Source organism: Trichosurus vulpecula, chromosome 1, assembly GCF_011100635.1.
Source record: "Trichosurus vulpecula isolate mTriVul1 chromosome 1, mTriVul1.pri, whole genome shotgun sequence".
NCBI lineage: Eukaryota > Metazoa > Chordata > Mammalia > Diprotodontia > Phalangeridae > Trichosurus > Trichosurus vulpecula.
In genome coordinates, this window is record NC_050573.1 from 445,863,071 (window position 1) to 445,881,606 (window position 18,536).

Sequence of the window (18,536 nt, forward strand, 5' to 3'; positions counted from 1 at the left end):
TAGGATCCAGGCTACTGAGATAAGACAATTTAGTCTCAAGAAGAAAGTATACACGTGTGTTTTGACAGAGCTTAATTTTATTTCTTAGAATCTATTTTGCAAAAAATTCTTCATTTTTATAAAAGTACGAGAACTTTTAAAACCAGCAAACAAAATCCACGTCATTGTAGGTGATTCACCATTTTTCAATAAACTAAAAATGTGATTCTCAACTTTGAATTTCAGTGATCCTGTGTCATAAGAAGTAACAGGGAGGCTTTTGGAAACCAACCGTGATTAGATTTTGAGGCCTACCGCTTCATTCATTCAGTCCCTGGTGGGGGGAGGGGGTGCTGGGGGGTGAAGTGAGGGGGAGAGAAGCAAAGTATCTCTCCTCTTAGAGCTTCAGTTCCCTCACCTGTCAAATGATGAAATATAATAGACCACCCTTATAGTCAGTTCAAGTACAAAAGCACCTTTAATCTAATTTTGTTTTTTAAAAACATTTTAGGCCAAACAACATGAAATATCCCTCCCCTCTTCAAACCCCTTCCTAAATGCTAACTGTTGCAAATTTCAGTTCTTGCAATTCAGCCATTTTAATCTAATTCCCTCATTTTCAGAGGAAGAAACTGAAGCCTAAAAACATGGATTGATTCACCCATGATGCTTTTTTTTTTTTTAAAGAGTTACTTTAAATATTTGAAGTGTTCTTTTTCCTTTAGGTTACAAAACATCGTGTGGCAACTTGCCTGGTACATAGTAGACATCTAATAAATGCTTGCTTCCTTGCCTTGCCTTTTAGACAGCTCAAAGCAGCCGTAGATCCCGCTGTAGTCAGGAAAAATACTTTTGTTCTGAAGGGCACAAGAGAATATATTTCACATAGGCTTTTTTCTGTCTCCTTGCTATGTTCTGTTTCTCCTCAGTAAGAGGGATAAGTAAAGATTTTGCACAGCTTTCATTTGTCTGAACAAGGAAATATGAATTTAGCTTTAGGATAATTTATAATGAAAAACCTCAGCCTTCAGGAAAGGGAAAAAACCAAATTTTAATGTATTGCACGGTTTCGTGAAGAAGAGAAAAATCTATATATTTCTATGACAGACTGGCAAGGGAAAATATAATTAGCGCAAGTGTTGGTTATAAATTAGACTTTATTATGGTTGCATGGGGACTGTGAAAAGCACCAGAGACTATCTGATTCCATCGTCACCATAGCAACAGCTCACCCCATCATTCGCTCATATTTCTGAGCCTATCTTACACAGCATCCTAAAACTTGATTATTAATGGATATTTATATACAAATCCAATTTATTTTTCAACATAAGAAACTGGTGGGTGGGATTTAAGTTGTTTTTTAATTGGCACCCTAGCATCTGAGTGGTTATTTGTTAATCAGTGGTTTGGAGAAAATATAACAACCACCCTATTATAAGGCATTCTTTTCTCTTGGATAAGCATTATTAAGCACCTACTATGTGGTAAGGTAGTTGAGATACAAAAGATGAAAAATAGTCCTTGTCCTCAAGGAGTTTGCAATCTAACAGAAAAGATAGAACTCCCTTTTTTGTGTTATTTTGTGGTTTCTTCTTATTTTTTTATTTTCCTCTTGACCTTTTTGAAACTTCCTTTGTTACTAAGAAAAACATTTCTATGAAGACAGCCAAACTGCAGCTTCTTCTGACCATTCATCCTGCTTTCCACATTCCACATCCATAGTCCTCACCTCTCTACTGAAGGGAGGGAAATTGCATTATGGTAGCCCCCCCCGGACTAGACCTTTTATCATTCATTGAGGTTCAGCCGTCTTCCTCTTGTTATTTATGTTATTACAAATATTCTTTATATTGTTCCCTTAATTCTGCCTTCTTCACTGCATATCACTTCACATGTTTTACATCATTTCTAATGGCACAATAATATTCCATTGCATCCAGGAACCATAATTTGTTCAGCCATTCCCTAGTCAGTGTGCACCCATTTGTTTTCACTTTCTTAATGTAAAGTAGGTTTTTGTCAGCGGGGTATAGAAGAAAACTTGTTACCTTTCCTACGTTTCCTATGAACACTAGAAGGATAGAGTTAAGGTGGGAGACAAAACGTAGACACTGTGATTCTGCGCAATTCATCGTCACAGAAATGGACCTCAGAACAGCGTTAAGGTCTGTGTGTTCTTGTGGTTGGTACCAAGTGAAATTGCCCAGGGTACCATTAACTTGAGAATATACTGAGAAAAGGAGAAAGGTCAGTACTATAGTGGAAAGAAGAACCATATTGTCTTATGCAAGTGAACTAAAATCCATATTCGGCCACCTGTAAAATGGAGGTAATACTGAAAAACCAAGAAGACATTAGATGGTGTTTGTAAAAGCATTTCAGACCTTCTAGAAGGTGATGATATGTCCCAGAAAATGATCTTGTTGGATGTGCTGAAAATTCTAATACCGTTCTCCTACGTCTTCTTTTTCTGATAATTAAGGGTTTTGTAATATTTTTCCCAAGCTCCTATAATTTTCCCTGCAGAAAGAGAATTTGGACTACTGAAAAGGAAACTTCTGTATAAAGCACTCAACCTCATATTCATGAGACACAAAACAATTAAGTACTGGTGAATACAAATTTGCCTCCTTTGCACTTTCAGAAATAAAATGTCTTCCTATAAATAACTGGCTGCGAGTAGATATCTCCCCTGTGGAGTTTGAGTGTGGAGAAAGCGTTGAGTTTCAGGATAAATAAAATGCAACTTGCTTGTTGGTGTCCAAGGCTACATCGTATTGCCATGACAACTGAATAGCTTTCCTCGAACCACATGCGTCTTTTAATCTGTGACCCTGCTGCTTTACCATCGTCTGTCACAGCCGTCTCCTTCAGTCATATATTACACAGCCACTCAAGGTTGCCCCTAGCTTTGTAACGTTTGAGGATTGGGTAGACTTTGGGGGAAGGGATGTAAGAAAGGAAAGCTCCCTACCGCTTCTCCGCACCTTAGGCTCAAAGCATCAATCCTTCTTGGCATCCTAGTTATTCCTGGGGATATGAGCCTGGCTTCTCAAAGGGCTCCTTCACCCTGCTACCATTCTCCCTGTTGGGAGTGAGTAATGGGGGGTGGGGCAGGAGAGAGGCGATGGACTGCCCTAAACATGCAGGGCTCCCCCTGTAAGCTTTTCCCTGCAGCTCAAACTGATTTCCTAAACCAGAGAAAGGGAAAGGTCTGTAATAAAGCAGAAAACTTGGCTGTAACTATGTATCTCACTAGCACTGATTGCTTGTGCTGTGACCACCCTCAGATCACAGAATTGTAGAGCTGAAAGAGAATGTCACAGCCATTTGGTCCAACCTCTACCCCAAATGGAGCCCCCCACCCATCCATAGCATACCTGACAGGTGGTCAGCCACCTTCTACTTAAATATTTCTAGTGATGGGGGAGCCGTTGCTGTCAGAGGCAACCTACTTCAGCTGGGGATATCTCTAATTGTTAGGAAGTTTTTCTAGACATTATACCTAAATGTGCCTAGATTTTCCTTCATAACATTTCCATCCATTTCTTCTAGTTCAGTCCTCAGGAGCCAAACAGAACAAGTCTGGTCCCATGTTCCTTCTGCCCTGGGACCTGCTGGCCTAACTGATGAGCATGTATATCCCTGCCATGCTTCCTATGCCACCTACCATCTCGGTTGAGATCTCTTAGCCTCCCTCCCTGCCTCCCACCTCTGCATTTGTTTCTAGAAAGAACATGCCAGTCAACTCCCCTAAGAGTCGAGTCTTACCTTCCTGTGATTTCCCAAACCAGAACGGGCCTCCCTTCCCAAGCACCACTCCCTTAGACGGGCCAGCTCCCTCTATGAAAATGGAAGGGGCTGTCTCACATCTTTATCCCCAGGACTTTGCCCAGTACTTGTTACTTGGAGCTTTAAAATGCTTTTTTTCCTTCATTTCACCAGACATCCTTCAGTATACTAGAGCACAGCTATCTATCAGGTTACCTTCTGTGACCGCGCCTTCCCTTCCTTCCCCTTCCCCAGTCTGCTTCTCCAACATTCCCAGTTCCTTCAACTGAATCTTAAATGATATTGACTCAGGGCCCTTCATCATCCTGGTTACCCACTCTAGACTCTCTCCAGCTTATCAAAATCTTTTCTAAACAGTAGTTGTTGAGATGTTTTCATCCTTGTTTAATTCCTTGCGAATCCATATGGCACTTTCTTGGCAGAGATACTAGAGGGTTTGCCATTTCTTTCTCCAGCTTATTTCACAGAAAAGGAAACTGAGGTGAACAGGGTTAAGTGACTTGCCCAGGGTCACACAGCTAGTAAGTGCAGGGAGCCAGCTATATCCTGTTTAGGCCTCTTAGACCTCTGCAAGGCAGGGTCAATTGAGAATGGGTCTATGCATGGCAAGGCCTTCGTAGCTGATTACCCACATGGGAGATGACAGAATGTTTCAGTCCGATTATCTATATGCGAGAGAACATCAATGTTTCAATTTGGTTAGCCTTGAGGAAAAATAGTGTCTCACTCCCAGGAACAAGGAGATAAACTTAACCAATGCTTTACTGTACTGTTCTTTGAAGTCTGGATGACTCAGCAATTAACCTGTATAAAATACTGTCAGTAACTCCATTAAAATCAGTCTATAGCTTGGCTGTCTGACTCGCCTAGCCCCATGTCTTTGTCTTTTTGTGTCAATTACTTCATCATATATTCACGCCACTGCGGGCACAAGTAAATGTCTGAGGCTGGATTTGAACTCAGGAAGAGAAGTCTTCCTGACTCCAGGCCCATCACTCTATGATTGTACCACCTAGCTGCTCCCTAAACAGCAATTTAGGAACTAACTATAATCTTTTTATCTTTTCCACTTAATAGCAGTGTTCCCCAAATTAAGGAAGAGTCCTAGATGGAGTAGGAGAGCAAAGGGAATTTTTCTTCTCCTTTCAGCCTGGAGACTCTAGGCCGGTTACTACATCCTGGAGGCAAGACGAGGCTTGTTGAGTGTTTTCTTACAGAGTGATAAGAACAGGCCCGATGGACATCTCTATAGGATGTCTCTACTTTCTGTGGCTGGGGTAACTGCCAGTAGATGAGTGTTTTTTAAAGGGGTGCCTGCCTTGAGGAACAAGGCTCCCTCTCAGGGTGGCTTAGTATAACAGGCACTGGTGCTTCTGAGTTGCTTGTGTCATGGCATGTTAGAGCTGGTCAGGATCTTGGAGCTCCGCCAGTCACGGGTCCTTGGCCTTTTTTATGTCTTCATGCCCTTTGACAGCCTGCAGAGGCCTCTGGACTCCTTCCCAGAATCATGTTTTTAAATGCACAAAATAAAGTATGAAGGATTACAAAGGAAATAATTTATATTGAGTTACCATTACTGAGGGTAAAAGTTCTCAGACCCCAGGTAAAGAAGGCCTGTTCTAGGCTTGGCCTTGCATGTCGCAGATTAGGAAACCAAGGCCCAGAGAAGCAGGTAGTCAGTAAGCATGTATTAAGTTCTACTGTTCTAGGGCAGCTAGATGGTACAGTAGTAGCTAGAACTCTGAGCCTGAGTTCAAATCCACCCTCAGACACTTACTAGCTATGTGACCCTGACAAAGTCACTTAATCTCTGCCTCAGTGCCCTTAGCTGTAAATGGGGATAATAACAGCACCCACCTCCCAGAGTTGTTGTGAGGATAGAATCAGATAATATTTGTAAAGCACTTAGCATAGTGCCTGGCACATAGTAGGTACTTAATAAATGCTTCTCCTTCCCCCAACCCCTTTCTGGGCAGTGGGAAGACAAAAATAAAAGTGAAGCAGTTTCCACTCTCAAGGAGCTTGTATTGTGCCAGAGGAAGGAGGGTAGGATACGTTATGTTCCCAGCTAAGTCGTTGGAGGCTGTATAAAAATATATACACAGTGATTGAGGGAGGGGAGGACAGGAGAGCATTAACAAAGGGGGGGGGGGGGTGGGATCAGGGAAGTCCTGGGGAGGGAAGGGGGGAGAGAAAGAGGAATGAGGAAGGGAGAGAGAGAAGCAGAGAGGCCATGTGGTACAGGGGACAGAAGATTGGCTGGCCTTGGAATCAAAAAGATCTGGCCTGTATGCAAATTGGCTGCATCTTAAGCCTAAAATGGACCAGTCAGGTGACCTCTCAGTGCCTCAGGCAGCTCTCTTAAGACTGTTGACTGTTGTGGGTTTTCCTGTGGAGGGTTTCTGGGAGCTCCTCTAAACAAATGAAATAACAGGTCCCCACCAAAAACAAAGAAAAAGTCAGAATCAGGTTAAAAGTAGCAATTGCCTATAGCTTTTCTGCTTTGAACAATGCTTCAGATTCTCTTCTCTGTTTGCAAAGGTAAGATGCTTAGATAATTCAGCTTTCTACATCAAAACTCTAGCTTACTATCAGTTTTATGATTCAGAAATTTATCATCCATTGCTTCTGCCTGGCTTGGTTGGCTGTAATATTCTCTGTCCGTCCTTTTCTCTCCCTCTGGAGAAGGATGGGGCAGCTAGATAGCGCGATGGGTTAGAATCAGGAAGACTCATCTTCACAAGTTCAAATCTCCCCTCAGACACTCGCCAGCTGTGGGACCCTGCACAGGTCACTTCACCCTGTTTGCCTCAGTTTCCTCATCTGACAAATGAGCTGGAGAAGGAAATGGCCAACCACTCCAGTATCTTCGCCAAGAAAACCCCCAATGGGGTCAGGAAGGGTTGGATACAACTGAAACGAGGGAGCAACAACAACAAAAGAGAAGGCTCGTGTAAAGCTAGGGGAGAGGGTGCGATACAACAATGATAAATAGCGTTTACGTGGGTATTTAAAGTTTGCAAGGGTGTGTGTGTATACGTGCACACACACGCACACACACACACATGCGCACACACACACACACACACACACACACACACACCCCTGGGAGATAGATTCTATTATTACCGCCGTTTCACAGATGAGGACCCTGTGTCCAAAAGAGCCAAAATGACTTGGCCAGGATCACGCAGCAAGAAAGCGTCTGAGACCTGGTTTGAGCTCAGATCTTCCTGTCCTCCATCCAGTGCACCATTCTGATGCACCGACAAGGAAGACAGTCGAAGGGATACGTGTGATTTTGTGAGGGTCCAGAAAGTTTCACTTCTATCTTTGGAAAGAAAGGGAAGATCAATTTAAGGTTTTGTGGAAGAAGTGATATTTAAACTGAACCTTGAAGGACTGATAGGATTTCAATAGACAGACATTCAAGGCTGAGAAGAACGGCTGAAAAAAGGTCTGGAACAGGGGTGGGGAACCTGCGGCCTCAAGGCCAGATGTGGTCTTCTAGGTCCTTGGATGAGGCCTTTTAACTCAGTCCAAGTTTTATAGAACAAATCCTTTTATGAAGGGGATTTGTTCTGTGAAGTTTGGATTCAGTCAAAAGGCCACACTTAAGGACCTAGAGGGTCACATGTGGCCTCGAAGCCATAGGTTCCCCAGCCCTATACAGAAGTATAAGGGCCAGTAGTTCCATTTGCCTGGAGCTGGCATTCTTCAGGACACTCTTGTCTACAGCCCAGAACAACAAACAATGGAGACTTTGGAAAAGATATTCTTCCCCCCCCCCCACTCTCCCCAATATACCCCCCAGGTCAGGTTTCTGCAGTGAAGTCTGTCTGGCATCTATTTAATCATGATCCATCAAAGCTTTTAAAAATGTCTTAAAATTAAATAAGAAATTTAAAAAAAAAACAAGGTAGTGGAGCCAGAAAGAAAAGAACATGTATTTGCCAAAGCATTCCCTCCCTTCCCATCTGACTCATGCTTAGCAAAGGCCAGTGACTTTGGAAGAATGCCTGCCTGCAGTCACAGTGAGGCAGGACCACCTTGGCATTTTAAAACGTTCTTTCATTTTCTCAGACAATAAAAGATGTTTTTCAAATAGTTCATTCCCTATTTCTAGGCCAGCCTGGGGCTTTTTTTTTTCCAACTATAAAGTGACAGCTACATCAAAGTTTGGCATTGCAAACAGATGGGCTTTGCTCAAACTTTGCTCCCTGGTTCTGCTAGTTAATAAAGAAACATCTCTCTGCCGTCCAGTTTTTTAATCTTTTCCTTCTTGAGGATTATTATTAATTCGAAGGGACTTGTCCATCAATCCCTAAGCTTCCTTGCAGTGGGTGTCTTTCCATTTGAAAGGCTAATTATATGTTCATTCTTGTACATTTTATGGCCTTAGAATCGCCCCTCCCCCCCCCCCTTTTTAGCAACTTCCACTGCTGAATTGAAAAAGGTGGTTGTTGATTTAGTTAACTTGTTTGAATCAAATATAGCAACTGCCTGTGAGATGTAGTCATACCCAATTTTGCCCACTTGGGGGCACCAAATAGACAAAAAAGGGTACCTGCTTTTCCTCCCTTTTCATAGTTTGTTAAAAGCCTTTTGGCCCCTCAAAGTTGGTTGACCTAGCTCTCAGAAACGCTGAGATGAATTGAACCTTGTAATTCTAGACTGAAAATTCTAAATCTCTAACATTTTAGGGAAAGAAAAAATCCAATCACCTTTCTTTTTCCCCCTTTAGAATAGGGTTTTGTTTATCTGGACCTATGAGATAAAATGCCTAAGTCTTTAACATTTCCAGAGATTGAGATAGCTTCCCAAATCCATACCTTTCTTTTCCTTCCTTCCTTCCTTCTTCCCTCCCTCCCTTCTTCCTTCCCTTCCTCCCTACCTCCCTCCTTCCATTCCTTCTTCCTTCCCTCCTTCTCTTCCTTCCTCCCTCCCTCCTTCCCTTCCTTCCTTCCTCCTTTCCTCCTTCCCTCCCTTCCTTCCTTTCCTTTCCTTTCTTCTTTTTCTTTAATATTTTGGTTTAGGGCAGGAAAGCTACCTTGGGTCATCTAGTCCCAACCCCACCTCACCCCACTATTTACATTTTACAGATAAGGAAAGTAAGAGACAGAAAGAACTGATTTGGGCAAGGGCTACCCAAGTAATCAGTACCAGAGCTAGGATTTGAACACAGAAGAGCCCCTGATTTTCTGAATTTTCCATCTTTTCTTTTTTATTTCTGTCTCTCTATTCTTCCTCTTTCTTTTCCTCATTCTTGGAGCCCACCTATTTCATGTCCTCAAAATACCAATCACCAAAGACTTAACACCAAACATTATTAAGAGTGATCTTCTTTGGATGATTTTGGAAGTTAAGCAGTATTGGAGTGGGGAAGGAAGGTAGAGAACCAAAACCATTTTTATTTTATGGAAGGTTTTCCTTGTAAAGGCAGCCTCTTGGATATAAATTGAACAAGGATGAAATGGTCATTTGAGTGGAACCCATTTCACTAATGGAGGGATGAATCACTGAAAATCTCATTTCCCACATAACTTGATCCTCTGTCAAGATCTACTTCTGAAATCCTAGGCCTTTATTTTAACTTCATTGAATATACCTTTGTTTCTTCTATTTATATAGGGTAGGTTGTGTGGCTCACCATCCCAGAAGCGTCTTGAGTCTCACCTAGCTACTCCTTTCCCCACTGGGAATAATGACACTTGATTCGTAAGGGACCTAGACAAACAATGGAATATAAGCTGAAAGCGGTGAAGCCCAACTATTTGTACTCAGTGTGGAAGCTGCTTTATTTCAGTCATTATCGACACTTTGGTTTCACTGCCCATTCACTGAGAACCACTCTAGTACAAGCTGTCGCTTGATGAACTAATTTCCTGCCAGTATTAAATGTCAGATCTGCCATGCTTATCACCAGAGGCATAGAACTATTCAAGATCTCAGGTTCAAAGAAACCAGTAGTTTTTCATAAATATGTATACACGCCCATACATGTATATGTATGTATGTGTGTGTGTGTGTGTTTGCATGTGTGTAAGTCAACAGTAAGCAGTCATTTAGGCTACTGCTCTTTAGTCCCTCAGTCATGCCCATTCATTATCTTTTATTCGTAAGTGGAACCCAGAAAGGACTTCATTATGTTTGATCTAATACTGGGTCCTGCTTCAAGCCTGAGTTAAAATATAGGCCCACTCTCTTCAAGTAAGCTATTAGGGCATTTTTTTTTTCAAATCAAAGGGGAAAAATCCCCCAAACATTTTTCCTTTCTCAAAGTAGAGCTTCCCAATGATGTAAATATGATAGTTATGATACCTTTTCTCTGTATGTGCTTGTGGCTTTTCCAGAGCTCTGTCACATCAGAATGACTTGTACCATCATGGGCTCTTTGTTTCTTTCTCATGTGCTTATCATGTTTTAGTTTACATTACAGTTCATAGGATATGTGCAGTATCTACATACACACACACACACACACCCCTGTCCCGTACCCCCTCCCTTCTCTGTAGCTCCACAAAGGTTGGTACTGAATGTGTGTAAATGAATTTCACCTGGATTCTAACCAAGGTAACATAGTGCTGAGCATATCATAGATGCTCATTCTTATTGTTGTTGCTTAATAAATGTTAGGTATTAAATTGAAATTCTCTCCTTTTTCTCACAACTACTCTGAGCCTGGTATTTTAAAGTATTTTTTAAAAATTTTTCTAGATATTTCACATACGGAGGAAATGGAAAAAAAATTCCTCTCAGATTTTGTTGTTGTTCAATTGTTCAGCTGTGTCTGACTCTTTGTGACCCCATGGACATAGCATGCCAGGACCTCCTGTCCTCCACTACCTCCTGAAGTCTGTCCAAGCTCATGTTCGTTGCTTCTATTGACATTATCCTTCTCATTCTCTGGCATCCCGTTTTCCTTTGCTTTCATTCTTTCCCAACTTCTGGGTCTTTTCCATTGAGTCCTGTCTTCTCATTATGTAGCTAAAGTATTTAAGCTTCAGCTCCAATGTTTGACTTTCCAGTGAATTGCCTGGATTAAATTCTTTAAGTGTTGACTGATTTGATCTCCTTGCTGTCCAAGGGACTCTCAAAAGTCTTTTCCAGCACCACAATTCAAAAACAGATTCTGCAATGCTCAGCTTTCCTTATAGTCCAGCTCTCACAACCATACATTGCTAGTGGAAAAACCTATAGCTTCTATATGGACCTTTGTTGGCAAGGTGATGTCTCTGCTTTTTAGTGTGCCATCCGGATTTGCCAGTTTTCCTTCGAAGGAGCAAGTGTGTTTCATAATTTCATGGCTACAGTCATTGTTGGCAGTGATCTTTTGAGCCCAAGAATATGAAATTTGATGCTTCCATTTCTTCTCCTTTTATTTGTGAGGAAATGATGGGACCAGTTGCCAAGGTCTTAGGTTTTGGTTGGGTTTTTTTGTTTGTTTTTGTTTTTTTATGTTAAGCTTCAAGTCAGCTTTTACACTTCTCTCATCCTCATCAAGAGGTTTCCTAATTCTTCATTTTCTGCCATCAGAATGGTGTCATCTGCATATCTGAGATTGTTGATATTTCTCCCAGCAACTTTAATTCCAGCTTTTGATTCGTCCAGCCTGGCATTTTGCATGATGTCCTCTGCATATGAGCTAAATAAATAAGGTGACAATATATAGCCTTGTACTCCTGCCCCAATCTTAAACCAATCAGTTGTTCCATGTTTGGTTCTGATTGTTGCTTCTTGGACCACATATAGGTTCCTCAGGGGTCAAATAAGATGATCTGATACTCCTATGCCTTTGAGGACTTGCCACATTTTCACACAGTCAAAGGCTTTAGTCAGTGAAGCAGATGTAGATGTTTTTCTGGAACTCCCTGGCTTTTTCCATAATCTAGCCAATGTTGTCAATTTGGTCTCTAGTTCCTCTGCCTCTTTGAGAACCAGCCTGCTGTTCTGATAATTCTTGGTTCTCATATTGTTGTAGCCTAGCTTATAGAATCTTAAGCATTACCTTGCTGGCATGTGAAATGAGTACAGTTGTTCAGTAATTTGCTCTTTAGGACTGGGACATAAACTGACATGACTTTGCGCTCTATACACTGCGCCACGTAGCTGTGCAGAACAATTAAAGGATAGAGTTATTTTATGGGTATGTCTGAAGGAAAGTTGGGAGTGGGGAAGGAGATTTCTTTTTAAAACCCGGAGACTAGCAGGGATAGCTGTTTGGAAGTGATATCTGAAGAGGACTAGAGAGTTGTTGTACCTAGATTGAGAGAGGTACAGCTAGCAAGAATATAGTCAAGGTTAGAAAGGAATGTGGACATGGTGTCAGCAAAACCTGGTGTAAATCCTGCCTCAGACATTTGCTAATTTTGTGATCCCAGGTAGGCCTCAGCCTTCTTCTCTGTAAAATTAGGAGGTTAGACTTGATCTCAAAAGTGCCTGTAAGTCTCTATGTACAAGTATAATAATGTCAAGAAAAAAAAACACCAAAAGACAACCTATGAAATGTACCTCCTCTTTAGTGGGGCCGTGGGGTGCCGAATATTACGTATTATATATGTTGTCAGTCAGTAAGCATTTATTAAGTGTATTCTGTGTGCTGGGCATACAAATTCAAACAAGAAAGTCCTTGCCCTCAAGAAGCTTACCATCTAATCAGAAGAAGACAACACACAAAAGCAAGCTGAGGATGTACCCAGCTCAGGGGCATGACAAGAGAAGTCCAGTTGCATTGGGTGGCTTTTACTTAGTTGTTTTTCTTTGTAATAAGGTCAGATTCATAAAGGGCAGAGAGGCAGAGAGAAGAACTACCGTATATCTGGAAATGCTATGCCAGGAAAACAAAAGGATCAATAAAATTTGTTTTTAAAAGAAAGATAAAGAAAAAGGAATGTGAGGGATGTTTGCTTTTTCATGTCTTATGTCTAATTATTTCATGATCTCCTTCCCTCTTCCCCACCATGTGATGTCATGGGGTGGCATCTCATATGCCCATATCTACAGATAACTCAGGTGACAGGCTTGCAGCTTTGTTCTCCAAGCTCAGGGCTGGATGAATTTAGCAGTTCCCAAGATAAGGCAGCGTGTTTCTTTGTTACCCAACTTCATTTCAGAAAATGTGTTGTTTTTCTGCATTCATTTAGCACAGCATATTTGCAGAATTCCATTCCTTTTCTATCCCTCTTCACAAAAAAAAAAAAAAACCACTTACTGCCCTTTATCACAATGATGAAACAGGATCAAGCGTTCTATCAAAGTCAAGTGCTTTATCTGGGTAGTGGAGTATCCTTATCCACAATCACCTCATCAAAGTAACACCACCCTTGAGCTAGAGGGAACCTAAGAAGGATGTTTAGTTTAACCCCATCCCCACTCAAAATGTCTGTCAGGAATAGAGATCACACAGGCTTCTTCAGAGGTCCAAGTTCATAAGTTTTTCTGCTGAGTTCTTCTTTGGATTTAATCTTTGCTTCTCTCACAAAGTATTACTTTTTCCTGGTCAATCTGGTACTTGTTTTTTGGTATACATCTACTTAGCTGTAAACCAGGAATCTTTAAGCCACCCAGGGGCCAGAGGCTAAGTATCATCACTTCTCCATCACCCTAATCACATCCTAGACCTTGGAATAGCCTTAAAGTCTCCTAGAACTAATAGCTTGTGGCTCCTAAGTGACTTCAGGCCAGGAGAGAAGGGACAGAGAGTTGGGGGAAGGCATGGGGATAGGATGGTTCCAAACATACCCTACACCCAACCCTTGGTCAGGATTGAGACATTGGAAATTCAAAGTATGAGAGCTAACTGATTTGAGTGAGCGTTGGAGGCCACATCATAACTGTGACTTTATATGACAGATACATGGCGGTTCCTTTCCCTGTCTCCTTTATGTGCCTTTGGAGTCACTTACTCTGACTCTACGCAGCTAGGCAGTATAATGGAGAGAGTCAGGAACACTTCAGTTCCAATCCTGCCTCAGACATTTTCTAGCTATGTGACCATAGGCAAGTCACTGAGTAAACTGAGAATGATAATAGCACCTCCCTCATAGAGTTATTACGAAGGTCAAATGACATAGTATGCTTTACAAACCTTAAAGTGCTATCTGTATAAATGTTGGCTACTCTTTCCTGTTCTTAGCAGGATCCCAGGAGGAATCCTAGCCTTTAGATGGGTGTGAGGCTGACTCTGGCCTTGGTCCTGATCTGAAAGCCTCAGTGGCTGTAAAGCTGTCTTAGGGAAAGAAATGAAGAAACTAAGTCAGTAGCAGCCAGTGCCAGCTTGGTATGGAGTGGCTAAGTTTCTTTTGCTACTTCTCTTTGCCAACACAATATCAAAAACCAACCCTCAAGGCTTTGTTGAGTTGGAAGTAGCTTTGCTCTTCTCATATATCTTATTTTCCACCCCCTTTGTTCTCGGCACCCCTTCCCTCCTCTCCTCCTTTCCCCGGGAATCTTTCCAAGTTTGCCACTTCTATGGATCCTTGATCCCATTCCTTTTGTGTATGGGATCCAGCTCCTCTGCTGTTGGCCATAACCCCGCCAGCCCTCATCTGGTGACATTCCTGTCCACGTTTTCCCTCCGCCAGTCCTCCATAAGGGGTCTGCTCATCCTAGTGGAGGCCTGTCTCCCTCAGGGAGTGCCAGTGTCCACTTAGGCTGTCTGTTATCCCTCACTCTCTTTTCCTATTTCCCACACATCTCTTAAAAGTAAGAAGTAGCATTGCCATTTTAAAGTCCAAATTCTTAGAGAGAATGATAGAAAACATGGCAGAAAGAAAAAAGAACAATAGAATTGTGTTTAAATACATAAACATGAAAAATTCCTCAAGATTTTCCTATAGCCCATACCTCTATCCCTCATTTGACACTTTGGGGAAATATTAATTAATTTGAGTTTTGAAGAGTTTATGACTTAGCTAATTAAACATCGTTGTCATTTAAGAAATGTAGAAATGGCATAAAAGGTTGGATTGTTGAATAGGAGGTTGGCCTTGGTGACTCTCAAAGCCCTTTCCTGCTCCTGGACTCTGTGATTTTACGATTCACTCTCCAGTAAAGAATTGTCTTTAGTCGAGAGCACTTCTTTTGAAGTGTGATAAAAGCCTCATCTTTAGAATCCATTATGAGACTGCCACCTTCATACATAACCTTGTAAAAGCAACTAGAGCTTCATTTTATCAAAATATGATTGGGCCAGTGCCCTCAGAGTTGATGTAAATATAATCATGGTCTTACAAGAGCATTATGGAGGGGACAATGGGTCCTTTTGAAATGGGAAAGGGAATGCCCAGGGTTTGCTTGGGAAATCGAGTGTTATATTCTGATACATAAGTATTCTCATATCACTTCCTTGCTGTTTATTTCTCCTTTGAGGAGTCTTTTGTTATAGACAGTCCAGGCTTGGTTGGTAAGATGCATAGCAACAGTCTGGACACGGCAGCCAGTGGCATCTCCTTAGCCTGTCTTCCCACTCCTTCCCTCCCCTCCCCCCCACCCCCACTAGCCACTTAGCTCTGACTTCTCAGTCTATTGCCATTGGATACAGTATTCCTGGGGAGGAGGGAACAGGGATTGGAGAGGCTTTAAAAAAAAAAAAGGAGGTTGGTGGTTCTAATAATCTGATAAATGTTCTGGAAAGCTTGCTTATTCATATGGAAGAGCCAAGCCAGTCCCGCAACTCACTAGTGGAGCTACCAGGCCTCCAGGCTGCTGGCATCTGCAGCACGTTAGCATTGCTCAGCAACGAGCAGCTTTTATTTTTAAAGCCAAAGGTGGCAGGGGAGCCCCGAAGACATAACCAAATACATGGCAGAAAGGCCATTTGCTTGCTTTGACTCCGGCTACAATTTGGTTGAGATGCAGATCTTATGTGGAGCTTTTATTTACTGTGCTACAATAAATAATCTTTTCATATCTGCTTCTTTTTTTTATACCTTCTTCACTCCAAGCAGTCTCTAGGTTCTGCAGCCTATCTTAGTGAGCTTCAATTGAATAACTCTCCTTCAGCCTTACATCTTAGTCTTAGGGTGGAGAGGGATATCATAGTTCAACCTTCTTTTACAGACAAGTCCAGAGAATTTTGTTAAATCATCCAAGATCACACAGGGAGGGAGTAGGTAGCAGAACTAGGATTTGAACCCAGCTCTTCTGACTTACTCCAAATCCAGGGTTCTTTCAACTCTACCATACCATTTCCGTTGGGGTTGTTTTGTTTGTTTTGGGTTTGGGGGGAGGCAGTGGGGTTAAGTGACTTGCCCCGGGTCACACAGCTAGTAAGTGTCTGAGGCCAGACTTGAACTCAGGTCCTCCTGACTCCATGGCCTGGGCTCTATCCACTGTACCACCTAGCTGCCCCCATTTCCATTGTTTTTTAATGCTGTACCCTCACCCACCACTCCTCCTTCTCTTTCCTTACCCACAGACTGTCAGGCATAAATTGCTATCAACTGTGAGGCTTGAGTAACAGTCACTTGAAACATTGTTTTCAAGACTAAAATCGAGGTAGAGTCTTAGCTCTAGGCTATAGCTAGGGTTGGAGAAGCCTGGCAGCTTCAACCATCTGAATGTCTAGGACAATCCTTCCATAGAAAGTTTACGTTTTGTTTACTGCTGTGACCCATTAGATGCAAGGAAGCAGCTTTCAAGAAAGTCAATTTCGTTTTCTTGGGTCCACGAAGAACATTTCTTTGGAAATTTTAAATATCTCCCAGCTGTTCTCACCATTCCTCCTTCCGAAAGATATCTATCTGTGTCCATAGATATATAGGTATATAAGATATGTGATCAATTTACTCATTTTCTATAATCTGGAATGCAGCATTAAAGTAATGCTTTAAAACTCAGCTCAAATACCACTTTCCCCACGAAACCTTCTGGGCTCTCCCCAGTTAGTAATGACCTATCTATATGCTTCTAATCACTCTTCTGTGAATTTACCATGTGTTATTTTCTATTATAGTTATTTGTGCGTATCATACCTTCCTAGTAGAATAAAAGCCCCATGAGAGTATCCAATATTTATTTTTGTGTGTTTGTGTCCCACCCCACCTCTCCCTACACAGTCCCTGCCAGAAAGCCCTGCACTAATAAATGTTTCTTAGATTGACTCAAATGGAAGAGAGTGAAAGTTGGAAGGGTGAAATATTCTATTTTGCCAAACTTTTCTGTTTGTTTCTTTGTTTTAAACTCTTCAGTACTTGGCTTCTCACCTTTCTAGTTCTAACCCACTAGTTGTTCCATGTACCAGCAGTCCAGCCATATTGTTGCTCACACCCTCCAACTCCCATCTCTGTGTCTTTGTCCTGGCTCTCCCCCATGCCCACCCTGCTCTCCCTTCTCACCTCCAGCTCTTAGGATTCCTGGCTCAGGTACCTCCCCCTCCTCCTCCAAGAGGCCTTTCCCATCCCCCTTATCTGCATTGCCTCCTGCCTTAGAATGTGAACTCCTTGAGATTTGCTTTTTTCTTTATTATCTGCAGGACTCCAGCATAATTCCTGGCACAGAAATACTTGTCAGTTGATTGATTTTTCTTCTTTGGTGTGTTCTTTTGCTTCAGTGAAGAATAGCCAAGCATTCTTTTCAGCCCTGAAAGAAATGTCAGTGTCACTCAACGTCGATTTCCTTTCAGTTACAGTGCTATTTCATTTTCCATCTTTGTTCTGGGTGTTTTATTTTCAGCTTCCAAAATGGGGGCATAAAAACCTTCTGCTTTAAATATACATATGTATTTACACGAGTCTTTCCATATTAGGGAAACATTTTATACAAATCTCATATTAAAACAAGATGTTAGAAGTGCTGTATAAAATATGAGAAATTACTGCCTGGGATATTTGTGGCTTTTTTCCCTCCTCTTTTTGTCATTTTCTTTCCCTTTTAAGGGTATCATACTGACCAAAGTAGAGTATATTTATGCCAGCCTCAAATTTGATTGATATTTATTTTTATTTTTCCATTATGTTGACTTAATGTAGAGTATTCGGATGGGAGGGCTTGCTTGAGGAAGAAGGAGGAATCTTATGACACTAGAAATTAGTAGTTGGCACTCATTTCTCTACTCCCATTTGCTTTAGGTTTCGTCACAGTCCCAACTGCTGGTACCTGAGAGACTGGACCATACACACCTGGATTAGACAGTGCCTCAAATATGGCGCACAAGACAAAGCCTTGTATACACTCGTCAATAAGGTGAGTGTCTCAGAGCAGCTGCAGCTGACTTAGAAGAGTTTAGATGTTGCTGTGTATGTCTGTCCACCCACATATTTTTATGATAAGGATTGGGACATGAATTTAAGCCATTGCAACCCTCCTTTCCCTGAGCATGCTTAGAAGGAAGCCAGAGAGTGTAAGGAAAATCCTATCAGAACTATCATGAAACATCAATAGCCATTGATCCTAGCTTGCTATATCTTCTCTATTAACAATAATCCATCTCCCATCTCCAGAGCTGCCTTCACAGACTTCTCCACTCTTAGACTGCATTCCCTGCTCACCTCTACCTTATAGAATCTAGCCTAGCTTCCTTCTAAATTTAATTCAGACAGTATCTCTGACAAGAATCCTGACTTAATCCTCTCAGTAACTGGTGCCCTCTCCCAGTTGTACCTATTTCATAGATATATAGATATATATATATTTTCTATTTAATTTTCTCTGTGTATTATTTTCCTGCAATAGAATTTAAGAACTTATAGAGCAGAGACAACTTCATCTTTGTCTTTAGTCTTTCGTCTGTCCATCCATCCATCCATCCATCCACCTATTTA

At 41.7% G+C, this 18,536-nt stretch overlaps 1 protein-coding gene across 1 annotated transcript in view; it reads left to right on the plus strand.

Annotated features, from left to right (window-relative positions):
• MRPS27 (mitochondrial ribosomal protein S27) overlaps positions 1-18,536 on the plus strand; it is a 133,576-nt gene that overhangs the window by 80,172 nt on the left and 34,868 nt on the right. Inside the window, exon 5 of the mRNA XM_036740984.1 lies at positions 17,844-17,958. Within this exon, the coding sequence (XP_036596879.1) occupies positions 17,844-17,958 (115 nt within the window). The remainder of the gene's footprint in view (positions 1-17,843; positions 17,959-18,536) is intronic.